The 17,580-nt window shown below is 43.2% G+C and overlaps 1 protein-coding gene across 1 annotated transcript in view; it reads right to left on the bottom strand.

Annotated features, from left to right (window-relative positions):
- The window catches only part of amt (aminomethyltransferase), a 58,468-nt gene that overhangs the window by 34,340 nt on the left and 6,548 nt on the right, over positions 1-17,580 (bottom strand). The window contains exons 2-3 of the mRNA XM_063067825.1: positions 11,861-12,028; positions 8,678-8,758 (exon numbers count right to left, since the gene is read on the bottom strand). Of these exons, the coding sequence (XP_062923895.1) occupies positions 8,678-8,758; positions 11,861-12,028 (249 nt within the window). The remainder of the gene's footprint in view (positions 1-8,677; positions 8,759-11,860; positions 12,029-17,580) is intronic.

The raw sequence follows: 17,580 nt of genomic DNA, 5'->3' as shown, positions 1-17,580 counted from the left end.
GGAAGGACTTGTCACATCCATTCCAGGACAGCTTATTCACCCTTTGTCCCCAACCGACACTCAGCTCTCACCTGTGGCTCCAAGTAGCTGCTTGCATGCAACAGCTGCTACATCCCAGTAAACCACTGCAACAGATTGGCTAAACCAGGTGAGGGTAGCCAGCAGAATTCAAAACCCAGTGAGATAAGGACAAGCCTGTCCTAACATGTGAAGTCAGCTCCGGTGAAGTGGATGGATGAGATCAACAGCAAGATCCTACAGCCAGGATGGTGATTCTGCAACTCTTCGTGGCAAGCGTAAGTCATGATAAGGCACAAAAGTGAAGATCATCCACTGTAACCAAGGAAGATCCCAGCTTGTGACGACTGCTCATCCCGCTGAACCCGAACTTCAAAGGCCGAGAGAGTGGAACTTTCCCAGTGCACAGCTTTTCCACTTCAAAAACTCTCCTGCACAGGTTTTACTGTCATCATTGGATACAACAAACAGTCAATATACACTTGTGGTCTTTTGATTGACTGTAACTGAACAAAATTACTGCAGGTAATAGACAGCCATCATACAATGCTTTTGTGATTGTATCCGCCAAATCTTCATTTTCATTGTAACATTCAAGATGATTGTTGATATCTTCAAATTCTTTGCAGTTCTTAACTTGAAGGAGTGAAGTAATTTCACTTTCACTCCTGGCCATTTCCAGCATGAAAGCATGACTGCTTGGGACCGTAGTAAGAAAGCAGTTCAGAATTGCCTTCCAGCTTATTACTCGCCAACTAGCAGTGACAAAATTTACTGCTCTTTGAACACAAACACACACAACTGAAGCTATTTAAAAATGATTCGCTCCAAGTATGGGGTAGTGATTAATAGCCACACAAGTTCACGTGACTGACGCTGGTTAGAAACAGTTCAGCAATAGTGTCACAATTAAGTGACGTAGTGTCCCAAATAAACAACGGGAATCCTGGTTAGTTTTACCATTAGTTTTTGTTCTTCAAGAGTTGTTCTAAATAAGCAACTGCCCTGATTTTGCATTGTAAGGTAAAAACGATCATCTCAACCTTCAACGTAAGCACCACCCGCCTCTTGCCTCGATGCACAGAGCTGGCATCACAGGCAAGCAGATACGAGATCTCCATCCTGGGGATCCAAGAACACCGTCATGTACACCCTGACAGAGGTAGAGGGGATGCACCTCATCACCTCGTCTGCATGGACAGAGCTGACAATGATGTCAGCACAAGGTGGAGTAGGGCTGATGTTGAACAGCAAGGCGAAGGACGCACTGAGGGGCGTAGTCTCAGTCAGTGACAGAATCCTTACTGCGGAATTTGACTGAAACCCATCAAAGGAGAAGGAGGTGGAGGCCCTCTACAGTAAATTTCACGAAGCTGTCACTTCAATACCGGCACATAACTTCCTGGCTGTGCTCGGCGATTTTAATGCCCAGGTCAGACTGGAAGATGTTCCATACTCATACCAAGACTTTACCAACAGAAATGGACAATATCTAGTTGACTTCATCCAGGAACACAGTCTCATTGCTGCCAACACACAATTCGAGCTGGTAAACTGTGGACATATGAAAACAGAGCCTCCATCTACAGGAAACAGCTCGATTACATCCTCGTAAGAACAAAATGGCATAATTGTGTGATCAACTCAGAAGCCTACAGCACCTTCAACTTGGTCAGTTCTGATCACAGAGTAGTGTCAATGCAAGTGAGACTGAGCCTGTGGCAACCCAAAGCCACAGGTCCCAAAGAGAACATAGACTGGAAGGCATTCTCCTCACAACCTGTTCTTCAAGCCCAGTACACAGTGGAGGTGAGAAATCGCTTCGGCCCACTGGAAAGGGGGGAGGAAGAGACTGCCACCGACCGCTATCAACAGCTCATAGACGCACACACAGATGCAACAAAGAGTTTGCCTACTGTGTAGCGAATCAAGAAGAGTCGGATCTCAAAACATCCTGACATCGTCTTAGAAGGAGCAAAACAGAAGAGCTAAGAGACAAGTTCAAGACGGCAAAGAAGAATCTCTTTGCCACCTAAGACCATCTGAAGGAAGAAGAACTAGCTGAGAGGATTAGAGAGATAGAAGCTGCTAATGAAGACATGCAGCATGGAGAAGCATGGCACCTAGTCAATGAGATCAGTAGACAGAAGAAGTCCCCATTAGATCAAATAAGTGGTAAAACAGTACAGGACCATGTCCTGACATGGTTTACCCACTTTAATAACCTGCTGGGAAGCCCTCCAATGATCACGGAAGAAGAAAAGGACATACCCACGATACCAACGCAAGTCAACATCGATGACGGCCCATTCACCATTGAGGAACTGAAGGAAGGCAAATATGCACTCAAACAGGGCAGGAGCACTAGACCAGATGAGATACCACCAGATGTCCTGAAGAACTGCGACCTGGATGACATCTTGCTGTACATATGTAATACGGCATTGACAAAAGGCGACAAACCAGAAAAGTAGTCACTCTCAAACATTATCCCAGTCCCCAAGTCTGGATCCCTCACAAAGACAGATATCTACCGCGGTATCAGTTTGACCTGCATCTTAACAAAGTTATACAATTGGATGATCTTGAACAGGACTCGCACCGCCATTGCCCCTAAGCTAAGATTCAATCAGAATGGTTTTCGGCAGAAGCGCACAATAGTAATGCAAATACTTGCTCTTCGTAGGATCATCGAGGAAGTCAAGAAGAACAACCTACCAGCCGTGCTTACTTACATCGATTTTCGCAAAGCTTTTGACTCCATTCACCGAGGTAAAATGCTGAAGATCCTGAAAGCTTATGGAATACCAGACCGTCTACTGAGAGCAATAGAGTCCAGCTATACCAAAACCATGGCGAAAGTTGTATCACCAGAAAAACAGCAGTGTTCGAGCTCCTAGCTGGAGTGCTGCAAGGAGACACTCTGGCACCCTACATCTTTATAATCGTCCTTGATTACGCTCTGCGTCAAGCTACCAAAGATCATGACAAGCTTGGTTTTACCATAAAACCAGGGCGAACCAAAAGGGTCAGACCAGTTACACTCACAGATCTCGATTTTGCAGATGACATAGTCCTGCTCTCTGACCAGATGGAGGAAGCACAGCAGCTACTGACAAAAGTGGAAAATGAGTGCAATAAAGTTGGAATTCACCTAAATGCTAAAAAGAGAGTACGTGGCGTTTAACCGCGATGAAGGTACTCTCAAGACCGTAGAGAATGATACCATTAAGAAAGTCTTTGACTACAAGTACCTCAGGTCAAGAATGATGAGTTCAGAGAAGGACATAAAGATACGGAAGGCATTGGCGTGGAGGGCTATGAACAAAATGAAGGAAATCTGGAAGTCGAACCTGACCAGAGGGCTTAAAAAGAGGATTTTCATAGCAGTCATAGAGTCCATTCTCACGTACGGATGCGAGACGTGGACACTCACCAAGACTATGTGAAAGTCTCTAGATGGTTGCTATACACAAATGCTCCGGATGGCTCTTGATGGGAGTTGGCAACAGCACATGATGTACGTTGAGCTCTATAACATCCTACCGATGCTCTCCACTAAAATCGAGGCGAGAAGACTGCAACTAGCGAGGCACTGATGAGGGAGAGGGAGAAGTGGAGAGTCCATCATCGTGCCCGACGCCAGCCCCCTAGGCCTGAGTCGACATAGTAGTAGTAGTGCTGATTAACCAATGTCCCAATTAGCTGGAATCCACTGTAATTGTGAAATTTGTTGTAATGCAGTAGCAATACTATGCAATACATAAAATACTATATTATTCATATACATCATAAACTTTATTCATGATAAAAAATATCTACAAGAATAAACCTTGCAATGCCTTTTCATTCTTAAGATAATAGTCAATGCTTCTGTACTATTCCATGACATTCCTTAAAACCGATAGGTCTATTGCTACTCATGTGGTCCCCTGAGGTGGTAAACTACTACAATAATGAAGAGGCTCCTCACCCAACCCAGCCCCCTCTGTAGTGTAAGAACCCTGTACTGTGGTCCTCCCCCACTGAGCCCTTGTGGTGGCTGCACCAAGCTTCATTGCACCCCTTAGCACGTACTCCTGCAGCCTGGAACGTGGCAGTCAGCAGCATTCCTCCGAGGACGTTTCAATGTGCTAGCAGACCAACAACCTTTGGGCAGACCGAAAGGTCATCAGGTTCATGATCTGCCACAGCAGCGCTTGATATAGTAAAATTTTTTTTAATTAGCAAAATATACTTTATTCAAAAATAAAATTATGTACAATAAACCATTCAATGATTGTCAATCCTTTACAGATGTTTCCATTACGGTCTATACATTTCTACACTTTTAGACACCCACCTGGCACTCTGTTGTTTCATCTTTCCACACCATTGTTGAGGGGTATACTCCTCGCCACCGACCCCTCCCACTCCCGCGGGAGAAGAACCCTAAACCGTGGTCCTTCCCCAGCGGGCCCTTGCGGTGGCTGCACCGTGTTTCAGTGCGTCCCTCAGCACGTACTCCTGCAGTCGAGAATGTGCCAGTCGGCAGCATTCTCCCACGGACATCTCCATATGCTGGAAAATCATCAAGTTTTGGGCTGACCAAAGAGCATCTTTCACCCAGTTGATGATCTGGGATGTGTTACGTGAGCCACACAGGCAGGACATTAGCAAAATGACTGATTGTATCACAGACTATATCAAATTCTGTGAGAACACCATCTTGCCTGTAGGACTGTACACTGCTTCCCCAACAAGCCCTGGATCACCAGCGACTTGAAAGAACTTTTGAATAAGAAGAATAAAGCCTTGGGTCTGGAGACAGACAAGTACTGAGATGAGTACAGAGAGAAATGAAGGTAAAGCTGAGAGAGTGCAAAGAATCCTACAAGAGGAAGCTGGAGTACAAGTTCCAGCAAAATAGCAAAGGGACGTACGGTCAGGCATGAAGCTGATCAGTGGCTTCAAGGTTAAGGAAAGGAAGATCGAGGCTGCCTGCATAGGGCCAATGAGTTGAACTTGTTTTTCAACAGGTTCAGCACAGGACCTCCTGCTGTCCCCTCCCCCACTTGCCCAAACCACACACCCTCCCTGCCCCCAAAGCCTTCTCCCTCCACCTCTTCTTTCCCTCTGGTGAGTGCTTGCGTTCCAAACCTCCCAACCTTGGAGTATCCTGCCTCCATGGGGATGACCACCCTCCCCAACCTGACTGAGGCCACAGGTCAGGTTAAGAGACAGCTGGAGAGACTACATCAAGGCAAGGCTGCAGGCCTGAATGGTATCAGCCCCTGGGTACTGAAAGCCTATGTGTGCCAACTGTTTGGTATTTTGCAGCACCTTTACAATCCAAGTCTGAGTCAAGGAAAGATACCGGTGCTATGGAAGACTTCCTGCTTGGTTCCTGCACCCAAGAAGGCAACTCCATCTGAATTTAATGACTACAGACCAATGTTCCCTCTAATTTTTAGTAGTCAGTGCGCGCAAAAATCTTAAGTTGTGCAAATTTTTTTCCTGTGACAAAAGTATGTGCGCACTGAATGTGCACATGGCACAGTTTATGTAGGTTTACAAAATATTTGACATAAAACTGCACAGAATAACAACAAAATAAAATGTATATTTCAGTCACTCAGTTATTTTTTTCTCTCTCCTGTCTTTGGCATTTACCCATTCTTTGTAAACTCTATCTAGACTAATAGAACTTCCATCCAATTGAAAGCTTTTGATTCTCATTAACATATCCAAATGACATTCACCTAAACGGTTTCTCAGCTGGTTTTTGAGTTGATTCATTAGGCTAAAACCTCACTCACAGTCCGCACTAGACGCAAGAAAGGTTCCCCCACATCCATCAACTGTGCAAGGTCGCAAAGCTGTTCATTTTGAAGTACAAATGCCACCATTTAAGCAAAGTTTGAAATCAGTTTGGATTTAATTTTTTCTTGCACGGAAAATTTGAAGTCATTAAACTGTCTAACTATTACAATATTTTCAGCTAGAAAATCATGATATTTTAGACATAAGGCATTAACTTGTTCATTGCCAAATGTGAAGTCACAATCAACAATTGTGGAGAAATCAAAAGCTGACCATTCTTGTACCTCATCTTCAGGAAACCTTTCTTCTAAATGAACACAAAGACTATTTATAAAAGTCAACAGCAAACTTGTATCTACTATGACGTTTTCTTCATGTTGTTGGCTTAGCAAAACCGTAACTTTGTCACTCCACAAAACATTGTCTCCCAGATACTGCTTTCTTATCTTGTTAATTTTGGCTTGCGCAAAATGAAGTGAATCAATCGGTGTCAGGCCACTCTTTTGCAGAATCTTGCACAGTGCAGCCAGTTCATCAACAGGAACAGGAAAGGTAAGGTGACATAAATTAGTGATGTGCATTGTGGCATTTGAAAAACTGACTAACTAGTTAACAGAAACATTTAGCTAAGAGATTATTTTCAATGAGTATAATTATTAATTACTACATTATTTTAGGTAACTAACCTTTTGTGCGCACATTAATTTCCTTTGTGCACTGGTTGAAAAATGTGTGTGTGCGTGAGGGAACATAGCTACAGACCAATTGCCCTCACATCTCATGTGATGAAGGTGTTGGAGAGGTTGGTCCTGACTTACCTTGGACTGCAGGTGAGATCTTTATTTGACCCTCTACAGCTTGCCTCCCAACCTCATGTGGGAGTGGATGATGCCATCATCTACCTGTGGCAGAGAGCTCTCTCCCACCTGGATGATGCTGGTGGCATTGTGAGAATAACATTTTTTGATTTCCCTCGTGCCTTCAATACAATCCAGCCACTCCTGGATTACTGACTACGTGACAGATGAACCTCAGTTTGTATGGTTGGGTAGTTCTCTCTCCGAGATGGTGGAGAGTTGCACTAGAGCATCACAAGGGACTGCCCAGTCTCTGTTTCTGTTCACACTGTACACCTCAGACTTTCAGTACAAATCTGAGTCTTGTCACTTACAGAAGTTCCCTGATGACTCTGCGGTGGTTAAGTGTATCAGAGATGAGCAGGAGTCAGAGTATAGAGGACTGGTGGACAAGTTTGTGGAGTAATGCAGGAGGAATCACCTGCTCCTGAGTGTAGCCCAAAGCAGGAAGATCGTGATCAATTTTAGGAGGAATAGGACGTCACGAGCCCTGTATACATTCTGGGAGGAATAAGTTGCGGCGGTGGAAAAGTACAAATATTTGGGTGTTCACTTTGACAATGGGCTTGACTGGAAAACCAACACCAAGGCTGTTTACAAGAAGGGGATGAGCAGACTCTATTTTCTAAGGAAGCTGAGATCCTTCAATGTGTGCAGCCAGATGTTGGAGATCACTTCTCAGTCTGTTGTAGTGAGTGCAGTCTTCTTTGTGGCTTTTTGTTGGGTGAGCAGCATTGGTGATACAAAAAGACTAAGTAAACTCATCAAAAAGGCTGGATCCATCCTCAGCTACAACCCAGGCTCTTTTGAGTTGGTGGTGGAGAGGAGGTCACTAAACAAACTGTTATCCATTATAGACAATCAGGCACACGTTCTCCATGACCTACTGAATAAACAGCGCAGCACCCTTTCAAACAAACTCATTCAGCTCCGCTGTCACAAGGATCTTTCCTACCAAATGCAATAAACATATACTACAGTTCATCTCTGTGTAACACAAGAACACACATCACAGTACAATAGCATCTGTTTTACTTGTAAGGGGGTTTCGGCTTTTATGTTACTGCGGAGGCTAATTAAAATGGCGTCTTTGTTATGTTAATGTGGGGAATGCGGCTTTGTTGTGTTAAACGCTGAGAAAGATTGCGCTAGTAGCTTGTTTTGGTTTAGAGTGTGATAAGAAATATGTTATTAACCAATTGGGATAGTTGTTATGTTTTTGGTGTATTTGAAGACACTGTATGCGCGAGGTTTTGGGGCAGAAGGCGGGAGAGCGAGACAGAGGATGGACGATGTGCTGTGATGTCCGCTAACGGGGTCGGAACCCGAGGAGGGCGTTCGGCGAGGAGACGGAGACGGACTCGTGTGGAGTGTCTGGTCGACCACCGTTGTTGGTCCCAGGCAGCCGGTCGAGGTGGTCTGAGGGGGTCGCAGGGTGAAGAAGAAGGTCCTTGAGCTCCAACTGTTTTGTGCACGAAGAGATTGAACTTTGATAAGTGTGGCGCCTTTTATTTTCCTTTTATATTTTATTCTCTCTTAATTATATAGTTCCAGTAATATCTATAAACTGTAAGTCATTTAATTGCATCTGGTGTATTGTCTGTTATTTGGGCGGGGTGGGGTACATCACACAGCATCCACACAAACGAATTATCCAGTTTGGTGGGGCCGAGGCTGTTTCCCTAGACGACAGCGAGCCGTGCAAACCTGAGGGTGGCCGGGGCGGGGGGCGGGGGGGCTACATACTATTTCATAAATTATTATTGTACATTATTGCAAGTTATTGCACATAGGTAAATTATTATTGTGTATACTACTATTCTGTACTTTATCATTAGTTAAGTTTCCACACTGCTAAGTGGGTTTTTAAATGTTGCTGCTGTAACGAAAGAATATCCCACTTGGGATCAATAAAGTATTTATTATTATTAATTCAATTCAGCATTGGGATGGAGAGATTACCAGTGGGCAGATATTTCATGACAGGAAGCCACCTTTACCTGGTTGTCCTTGAGTTCAGCAATGTCCCCCACCACCAAGCTCTCCATGAACTTCACTCGATCCTTCCCAGTCACCTTGCTCTGAAACACAGAACACGTATACATGAGATGCCAAAAACACTTCCAAGTATGTCAGTTATAAGAAAGTTATATTCTTAACATACACAGGTGGGATATTAAAAAAAACTGGTTAACATAATTTTCCAGTACTTTTATCTTGTCCATTCACTGGAAATGAAAAGGCAAAAAAAAGTGTACTTAACACAAAACATTATTGCATAGATATTTATTTTACTTACTTAAATGAGGATGTGGATTTGACCCCACAAAAGGAAAATGATGTCTCAGTCCCTCCACAATCCCCTAAGTAATGAAGAAAACTCCACTCCCGTCCCCACTAGCCAATGGCCCTTTGGACCAGCATTCCACCCAAGCTCAGTTACTCTCCTGAAATACGTGACCACCTCAGTGTAAACTTGCCCCTGTAATTTACCATCAAAGACACAAATTTATTTTCTGATAATACTCATGAAAATCACTTTAGGATATCTTATTATAACATTAAAGGCACTGGATTAAGCCAAGTTATTACTTGTGTTGCTGGAAGTTTCTTCCACATTCCTTAAGCAAAACTAATTCCAGAGTTTCCTCTATTCCCCATGATGAATTTTCACTTCTTCTCACCTGCCTATTACTTCCCTTAGGTCCTCTCCTCTTTCCTTTTCTCCTACTGTCCTATCAGATTTTTTCTTTTCCAGCCCTTGACTTTTCTTACCCACCTGGCTTCAACTATCACCTTCCAGCTAGCCTCTTTCCCCTCCCCAACCTTTTTTTATTCAGGCATCTTCCCCCTTCCTTTGCCCTGAAATTTTAACCACTTATTCATTTTTATAGATACTGCCTGAGCTGCTGAGTTCTTCCAGCACTGTGTGTGTGTCAGTGTGTTGCACTTTGGATTCCCAGCATCTGCAAACTTTCTTGTGTTCATAAAATCATTTTGGTTGGAAGTTCATCTGTCTTGTGTGTAGTTTTTCCATTGATTGTATTGTGTTTCTTTGTACTTACTGTGAATGCCCACAAGAAAATGAATCTCGGGGTTGTATGGTGACATATAAGTACTTTGATAATAAATTTACTTTGAACTTTTTACTCTTTTCCAAACCTGATAATCTGTGAAATGCTAATCATTACTGCTTCTCAGAACTGCAACTTGGTAACTGATTCCACTGAGGATAGTTTTGTAGTAATTGTAAAACTTTACTGAATGCTCACAAATTCCTCTCCTTCTCTGCCACTCGTTAATAGGACATACGTTGCCTTTTTTTTAAAAAAAAAGTATTTGCATTCCATCCATCATCATCACAACCTATCCACTATTTTTCAAAAACACTAGAGATTCTGCAGATGCTAGAAATCCAGACTAAGCCACAAACAAAAAGTTGGAGGAACCATTCTTCAGGTTCTTCAGGGACTGGGTCCAAAATATCCTCACTACCTCAACTGAAAACTGGAAATCTAAAGTAAAAATAGAAAATTCTGGAAACACACAGGTCAAGCAGATCTGTGGAAAAAGAAACTATTCACCCTCTCGTTTAAGTTGCCGATCATTTTCTCAATCTCACTCCGAGCTACTGGAGTTCTGCTCTGTTCCCACAAGACCCACCGTGTGGAGCAGCGTGTCAATCACTGAACCCTACAGGACCTTCAGCCCATCTAGTCCATGCTGAACTATTACTCTGCCTAGTACCATCGACATGATTCCAAAGGAGGCTCTTAAGTTTCACAGACTTCAACAAAGTACGGAACTTAGAACAGCACAACACAGGAACAAGGTCCAAGGCCCGCCATGTCTGTACTGACCATAATGTCAACTTAAACTGCACAGGTGGTTTGTATCCCTCCACTCCTTGCCGGTTCGTGTGTTTGTTTAAATCCCTTCTTAACAATGTTGCCTAACCAATTTAATACAGCTGCAACATGACTCTGTAACTTTTATACTCAATGCCCTGACCAGCAAAGGCAAGCAGCCATACATTTTCTATAGCACCTTTTGGTAGTTCACTTCTTCTGTTTATATCAGAACTGGACAGTTCTGTTGCAAGGTTAGTCATCTATAATAGTAATTCAGTTTTACCTTTCCTCTCAAATGTTATCTGACATAAAAGTTCACTAGGTTAATTTCTGGGATGTCCGGACCGTCTTACGCAGAGAGGTTAGAGAGACTGGGCTTGTACACGCTGGAATTAAGGAGATTGAGGGGGGATCTGATCGAGATATATAAGATTATTAAGGGATTGGACAAGATAGAGGCAGGAAATATGGTCCAGATGCTGGGAGAGTCCAGTACCAGAGGGTATGGTTTAAGAATAAGGGGTAGGTCATTTAGGACAGAGTTGAGGAGGAACTTCTTCTCCCAGAGGGTTGTGGAGGTGTGGTACGCGCTGCCTCAGAACGCAGTGGAGGCCAATTCTCTGGATGCTTTCAAGAAGGAGCTAGATAGCTATCTTATGGATAGGGGAATCAAGGGTTATGGGGACAAGGCAGAACCGGGTATTGATAGTAGATGATCAGCCATGATCTCAGAATGGCGGTGCAGGCTCGAAGGGCCGAACGGTCTACTTCTGCACCTATTGTGTATAAAAATATAATACATTGGAGCAGAATTAGGCTGTTGGGCCCATGGACTCTGTTCCACATTTTTTTCTGATTTATTTTCCCTCTCAATCCCATTCTCCTGCCTTCTGCCCATAACCTTCAATGCCCTTACTAATCAAGAACCCATCAGCCTCAGCTTTAAGTATACTCAATGACCTGGCCACAGATTCATCACACTCAGGCTAAAGAAATTCCTCCTCAACTCTGTTCTAAAGGGCTCTACTTGTAATCTGAGGCTGTGCCCTCTGGTCCTAGACTCTCCCACTATGGGAAACGTCCTCTCTACATCCACTCTATCTAGGCCCTTCAATACTCAATAGTCTTTGAATAGTATTCAATGAAGTGCAGACATCGAAGAGAAAGAGACTGGACATGCCACGTGTTTCCAAAAATCTATTTATTCCTCAGTACCTTGTTTGTCACCCCGTCCACAGAGGTCAGTATCACCAATAAGCCTTAGAAGTTCTGAATCAATGAGGTAGGGAGCTGCTTGATACACCAGGTATAATATCCAGACTCGGGTCTTACCTGCAGCATGTGAGAAACATCGAATAGCGAGCAGTGTTGGCGGGTGTGCAAGTGTGAACTGATGTGACTATCCTTGTACTGCACAGGCATACTCCAGCCCGCAAACTCCACCATCCGTGCGCCTTCGCTTTGATGGAACTCGAACAGTGCTGTCTTCTTCAGAGATTCCTGAGCAGAGAGACACGCACAAAGAGGGTCATGCATGGAAGCTCAAGGACATTGTTATTGATGAATCAGAGATGCTTTCCCCTCTTCCCACTAAAACACAACACCAGTTCCTTGTTCCTGATTGGCAGCTCTCTCACCCTCTACAAGATGAATACATTTGTCCTTTTATGAGAGCCAGGATATTATTCCTCATCTTTGTTTAACATCATCATCCTCATTTTTGTTCAAACGTTTAGAGTCAGAGAACTACAACACAGAAGGAGGCCCTTGGGCCCACCTAGTTTGTGCCAAGCTATTATTCTGTCTAGTCCCATTGTCCTGCACCTGCACCTGGACCACAGCCTTCTGTCCCCCCCCCGCCCCCCCATCAATGTAGTTTCTTAATTGTTGAACTCAAACCTATATCCATCAATTTCACTGGCATCTCATTCCACACTCACCACTCTCTAAGTGAACAAGATCCCCCTCATGTTCCCCTTACACATTTCACCTTTCACCCTTAACCCATAATCTTTAGTTCTAGTCTCACCCAACCTCACTTGGAAAAAGCCAGCTTGTATTTACCCTATCAATACTCCTCAATTTTGTATACTTCTATCAAATCTGCCCCCCCCCCGCCCCATTCTCTTACACTCTAGGGAATAAAATCCTAACCTATTCAACCGGTCCCTATAATTCAGGTACAGCACAGGTAGACATTCACATATAGAATCGAAGTGTAGACATCGAAGAAGAAGAAGAAATCAAAGAGGTACAAGCAACTTTCACATGGTCTGGAGAGTGCCTGGCACTAACTTTACACAAGGTAGATATCTCAACTCTTGATAATTCTTCCCTTTTTTATGGTCAATGACAAGGGGGAGCAGGTCTAACTGCAGGAAAAAGTTCAAATTCATCTGCCGCTTTCAAAAGGTGGATTGGTAATTACACCGAGGAAAGATTTCAGTATGGCAGAATAGGATGTTTGGACACTTTCTTCAAAAAGTCAAAAACACAAATGGCCAAATATTTTCATTCTGGGCTGCAAATTCTATAGCTTTAATATACATAAAGTAGCCCTACAAAGGTGTTCTGTTTGCACACAATGTCTGGGCTTTCCTGGATCTGCCAAGATGCCAATACTGTGCAGGGGATATGGAGCAAGAGTGAAGTCCATCTCAAGAAAATCCATTCTCAATATTCTAACGAATGTTAACTATGCAGAAGAGAGAATGGGATTTCTAAATGTCTTCAATCCCTTACACAAAATTCCTGATTCCAAAAGAATATTTCTTCCTAATATTATAATTCCACAGTAAAGCATGGTTATGTTGAACAGCTGAGAGCTTATGAATGAAGTGACATTGTCATTGACAAATTACAAAAATAATCCAGTCTTTTGTTTTTTTTTAGAATGGTGAAGGATTGAAAGGTGTTGGTGTTCAGTGTGGGATCTGGACATCCTTGTGTGAACCATTGAAAGCTAATATGTTCAGCAAACAGTTAAAAAGGCAAAGATAATTTGAGTATAGATGTCTTGTTTTATTTATATAGGGCCCCATGCAGCTCCAGTCTTTCAGCATTTAAAAAAATCTCTATGATTAAAAAGTGTTGAACTTGGTAACTAATCTCCCACATTTACAAAGTGTTGTTACGATGGCTCAGCACTGCATTCCCTGATAAGCAGATCTCTTTACAACACTGCATTAACCAAAGGACGCAACTGTAACCAAGTACGAATTGTGGGTAGTCCTCCAGATTCCAAAGGTCAGTCTTGTCCCGTTCCAGAAGCATAAGCACAAAATCTTGAACGCTGAGGGAGATGATACACGGAAGCTGCCTGCCTCAGAATTTTAAAACTCCTAGAATTTTACTTTAGGGCCCTGGCAATAGTTTTTTCCCACATTTAACATCAGAACACCTTACCCAATCATTCTCATGTTTGTGCTCCTGCAAATTTGCTGCCAAATTTTCAATAATTATTCAGAGTAGGCCATAAATGCCTGCAAGGAAATTAATCTTGAGGTAGTATATGGTCCTACTGTACTTTGACACTCCATATTGATTAAGATAATGGCTGGGCTGATTTGATCTTGCTCTCCTCTCACTTGCCTGCCTAATTAACACAATCTTTGTAACCCCTGTGGGATCCCAGTTTAAGCCTTCAATGTATTTGAATACTGAGCCTCCTCATCTTTTCAGGATGGAGAAATCTAAAGATTCACTAACCGCTGGGCAAAGAAAGTGTTTCTGTCTGTCCTGAATGGTAAACGCTTCGGTTTGAGGCCATGATCCCAGTCAGGTAAAGCATCAGCTGTACATCTGCTCAGTTAAACTCTGGAGTAAATTTGTAAAACACAATGAGCTGCCCTTTCATTCTTCTAAAGCCAGTTAGGTTGCTTACTTAAGTTTCTCCTCATACAGCAACCCCACTAACCTAGGAAGCAATCTGATAATCCTTCTCTAAAATCCCAATATTTCATATGTAGTTGCACTGGGACCCAATATAAACAAAACAAGACAGCTAAATAAACTCTTAAATTCTCTTTGCCTTTCTAACTGCTTGCTAAATATGCACGTGAACTTTCAGTGGTGCACACAAGGATGTCCTGTTCCTACTGAAGACCAATACTGTTTAGTCCTTCACCATTTAAAAACAAATATTCTGCCTACTTTATTTTTAAACCAAGTGGACAACCACATTCTTCCACATTACATTCTATCTATGATATATTTGCCTATTCACTTACCTATGAATCCCATGGTCCCTACACTTCCTCACAGACAACACTGCTACCCAGCTTTATATCAACAGACAACTTGGATATATTATACTTGATCCCACATCCAAAATGGGAAATAGATACAATCTGGAATCAATTCCTTTAATTCTATATTCTAAGAACTTGGACATCATGTTACAGCTGTACAAGACATTGGAGAGACCACATTTGGAGTACTGGGTGCAGTTCTGAATACTATGCTTGAGGAAGAATGTGATTAAAGAGGGTGCAGAAAAGATTCTGAAGAACGTTGCCTGAAATGGAGGTATTGGACTACAAGGATAAGTTGGATAGACTGAGCTTTTTCTCCCACCCACCCCCCCCCCGCAGACTGAAGGAGGCTGAGAGGAGACCTTAAAGAGGTTTAAAGTGAGGGTATAGACAAGGTGAATGGTCAGAGTCTTGTTCCCAAGTGGGGAAATCTAATCCAGAGGCAGAGGTTTAAGGTGCGAGGGAAAACATTTAAAGGGGACCTCAGGGGCAAGCTTTTTTAAAACTTCACCGCACTTGGTGGGTATATGGGACACGCTGTCAAAGGAAGCTGTAGAGGGGGGTATAATTATAAAATAATTTCAGCAAGTACATGGATAGGAAAGGTTTAGAGGATATTGCCCAAACGCAGGCATATGGGGCAGGCTCAAGTGGGAACTCTGGTCAGCATGGACAGGTTGAGCTGAACGGCCTGTTTACGTGTCACGTGGCTCTATAATACTCCACTTGTTAGTTTCTTAACCAAAAGCTTGCCTGGATATTTGTCCCTGAGAATACAGTACGCCCAATATTGTGCATTTGTAATTGTTTCATGAGGCAACTTATCATCTGAGTCAGAGTAAATCAGTTTGGAAACATGCCCTTCAGCCCACATCTTTCAAGCCTACCAAGGTACTGGAAACAGGAAACAGTTGAGGCCAGTTCATTGGCTATACTTAAAAGGGAGTTAGATATGGCCCTTGTGGCTAAAGGGATCACGGGGTATGGAGGGAAGGCAGGTACAGGGTTCTGAGTTGGATGATCAGCCATGATCATACTGAATAGCGGTGCAGGCTCGAAGGGCCGAATAGCCTACTCCTGCACCTATTTTCTATGTTTCTACTCATCAAGCTTGAACCCTGTGCCCACATAACACTCTAAACTTCTCCTACCCAAATACCTTTTAAGAATTATTATTGTACCTAGCTCAACCACTTCCTTGGGCAACTCAATCCACAAACAGGTCACCCTCTGCGAGAAGTTGTCTCTCAGGTTCCTTTTAAACCTCCCCCCACCCCATGCCATTTAGTTTTTGGCTCCCCTTCTCAGTGAAAAAGACTCTGTGCATTCATTCTATCTATGCCCCTAATGATGTTATGCTCCTCTGTAAGGTCACCAACCCTCACTCTCCTACGTCACAAGGAATGAAGTCTTAGCCTACCCAACCTCTTGGTAACTCAGTCCCTCACATTCTGGCAGCACGTCTTTGCACCCTTTCCAGATTAGTGTTATTTTTCCTACAATAGAGTGACCAAAACTGTCCAGAAATCTCCAAGAATAGTTTTATGAACATCTTCAACAACTGCAACATAACCTCCCAACTCCTATACACAAAGCTTTGACTGCGAAGGCAGCATGCAAAATACTTTCTTCACCACACCCTGTACCTCTAATGCCACTTCCAATGAACTACGCACTTGTATCTCCCCAATCCCTCTGTTTTACAGCACTCACCAGGGTCCATACCCCACTAAATCCTTCCTGTCCACATATCTTTTAAATTTGTTGTTGTATCTGTTTCAACCGTTTCCCAGGCAGCTTGTTCCACATCTACACTGACCTCTTTGTGGAGAAGTTGCCCTCAGGCCTCTTATGTTTTATCAAACAAAAATCATTTTTCCATGACTAAAATGATCCCATTTCTGTCTAACAACTTAAAAGCCTGAAGTTTCCCAGATTATTCACGTGTATGTTTTTCATTCTAAAACACAGACGTAAGCAGCTCTTAACTACAATTACCTCACCTTTCACTTTAGTTAATATTGAGACCTATAGATAAAGTTTCATAAACTGAATAACTGTTGTAAATAATTAAAATTAAAGATCCGTGGCTGATAGTGAGAGAAACTTACTGTGTGGTAGATATCACTTTCTGACTCTAGTGCAGAGAAATCCTGCGCTTCCAAAAATAAAAGTAAGTTCTTCTGAAAATACATTTACATGAATTTCACATGCATTTTGAAGAGGCCTTCCCACCCACCATCATTTGCTAACTCACTGACTACAGTTTTGCCATGCCAAACATGCACAGATCTCATGGTGAGACACACACACACACACACACAGTGCTGGAGGAACTCAGCAGGTCAGGCAGCCTCCACGGAGAATAAACTGTCAACATTTCGGGTCGACCCTTCATCGGAACTGGACATGCACCTCCACTCCATCTGCCAAAAGCAGAACTTCCCGGCCTCGATGAGGCCACCCTCAGGGTGGAGGAGCAACACTCTGTATTCCATCTGGGTCGCCTCCAATCTGATGGTACGAATACTGACTTCTCTTTCCCCTCCCCTCTTCTTCTATTCCTCACACTGGCCTCTTAACTCTTCTCACCTGCCTATCACCTCTCCCGGGTCCCTTCCTCCTTCCATTTCTCCTTACAGTCCACTCTCCTCTCCTAATCGATTCTTTTTATCTGATCGGATTTATCTTTCCCACCCTCTGGCTTCACCTACCACATTCTGGTTATCCTCCTTCCCCTACCCCCACCTTCTAATTCTGTACTTCCCCCTTCTCTTCCCGTCCTGAAGAATAGTCTCA

The sequence above is a fragment of the Mobula hypostoma genome, chromosome 15 (genome assembly GCF_963921235.1).
Source record: "Mobula hypostoma chromosome 15, sMobHyp1.1, whole genome shotgun sequence".
Lineage (NCBI taxonomy): Eukaryota > Metazoa > Chordata > Chondrichthyes > Myliobatiformes > Myliobatidae > Mobula > Mobula hypostoma.
This window is presented reverse-complemented; position numbering and strand designations above follow the sequence as displayed.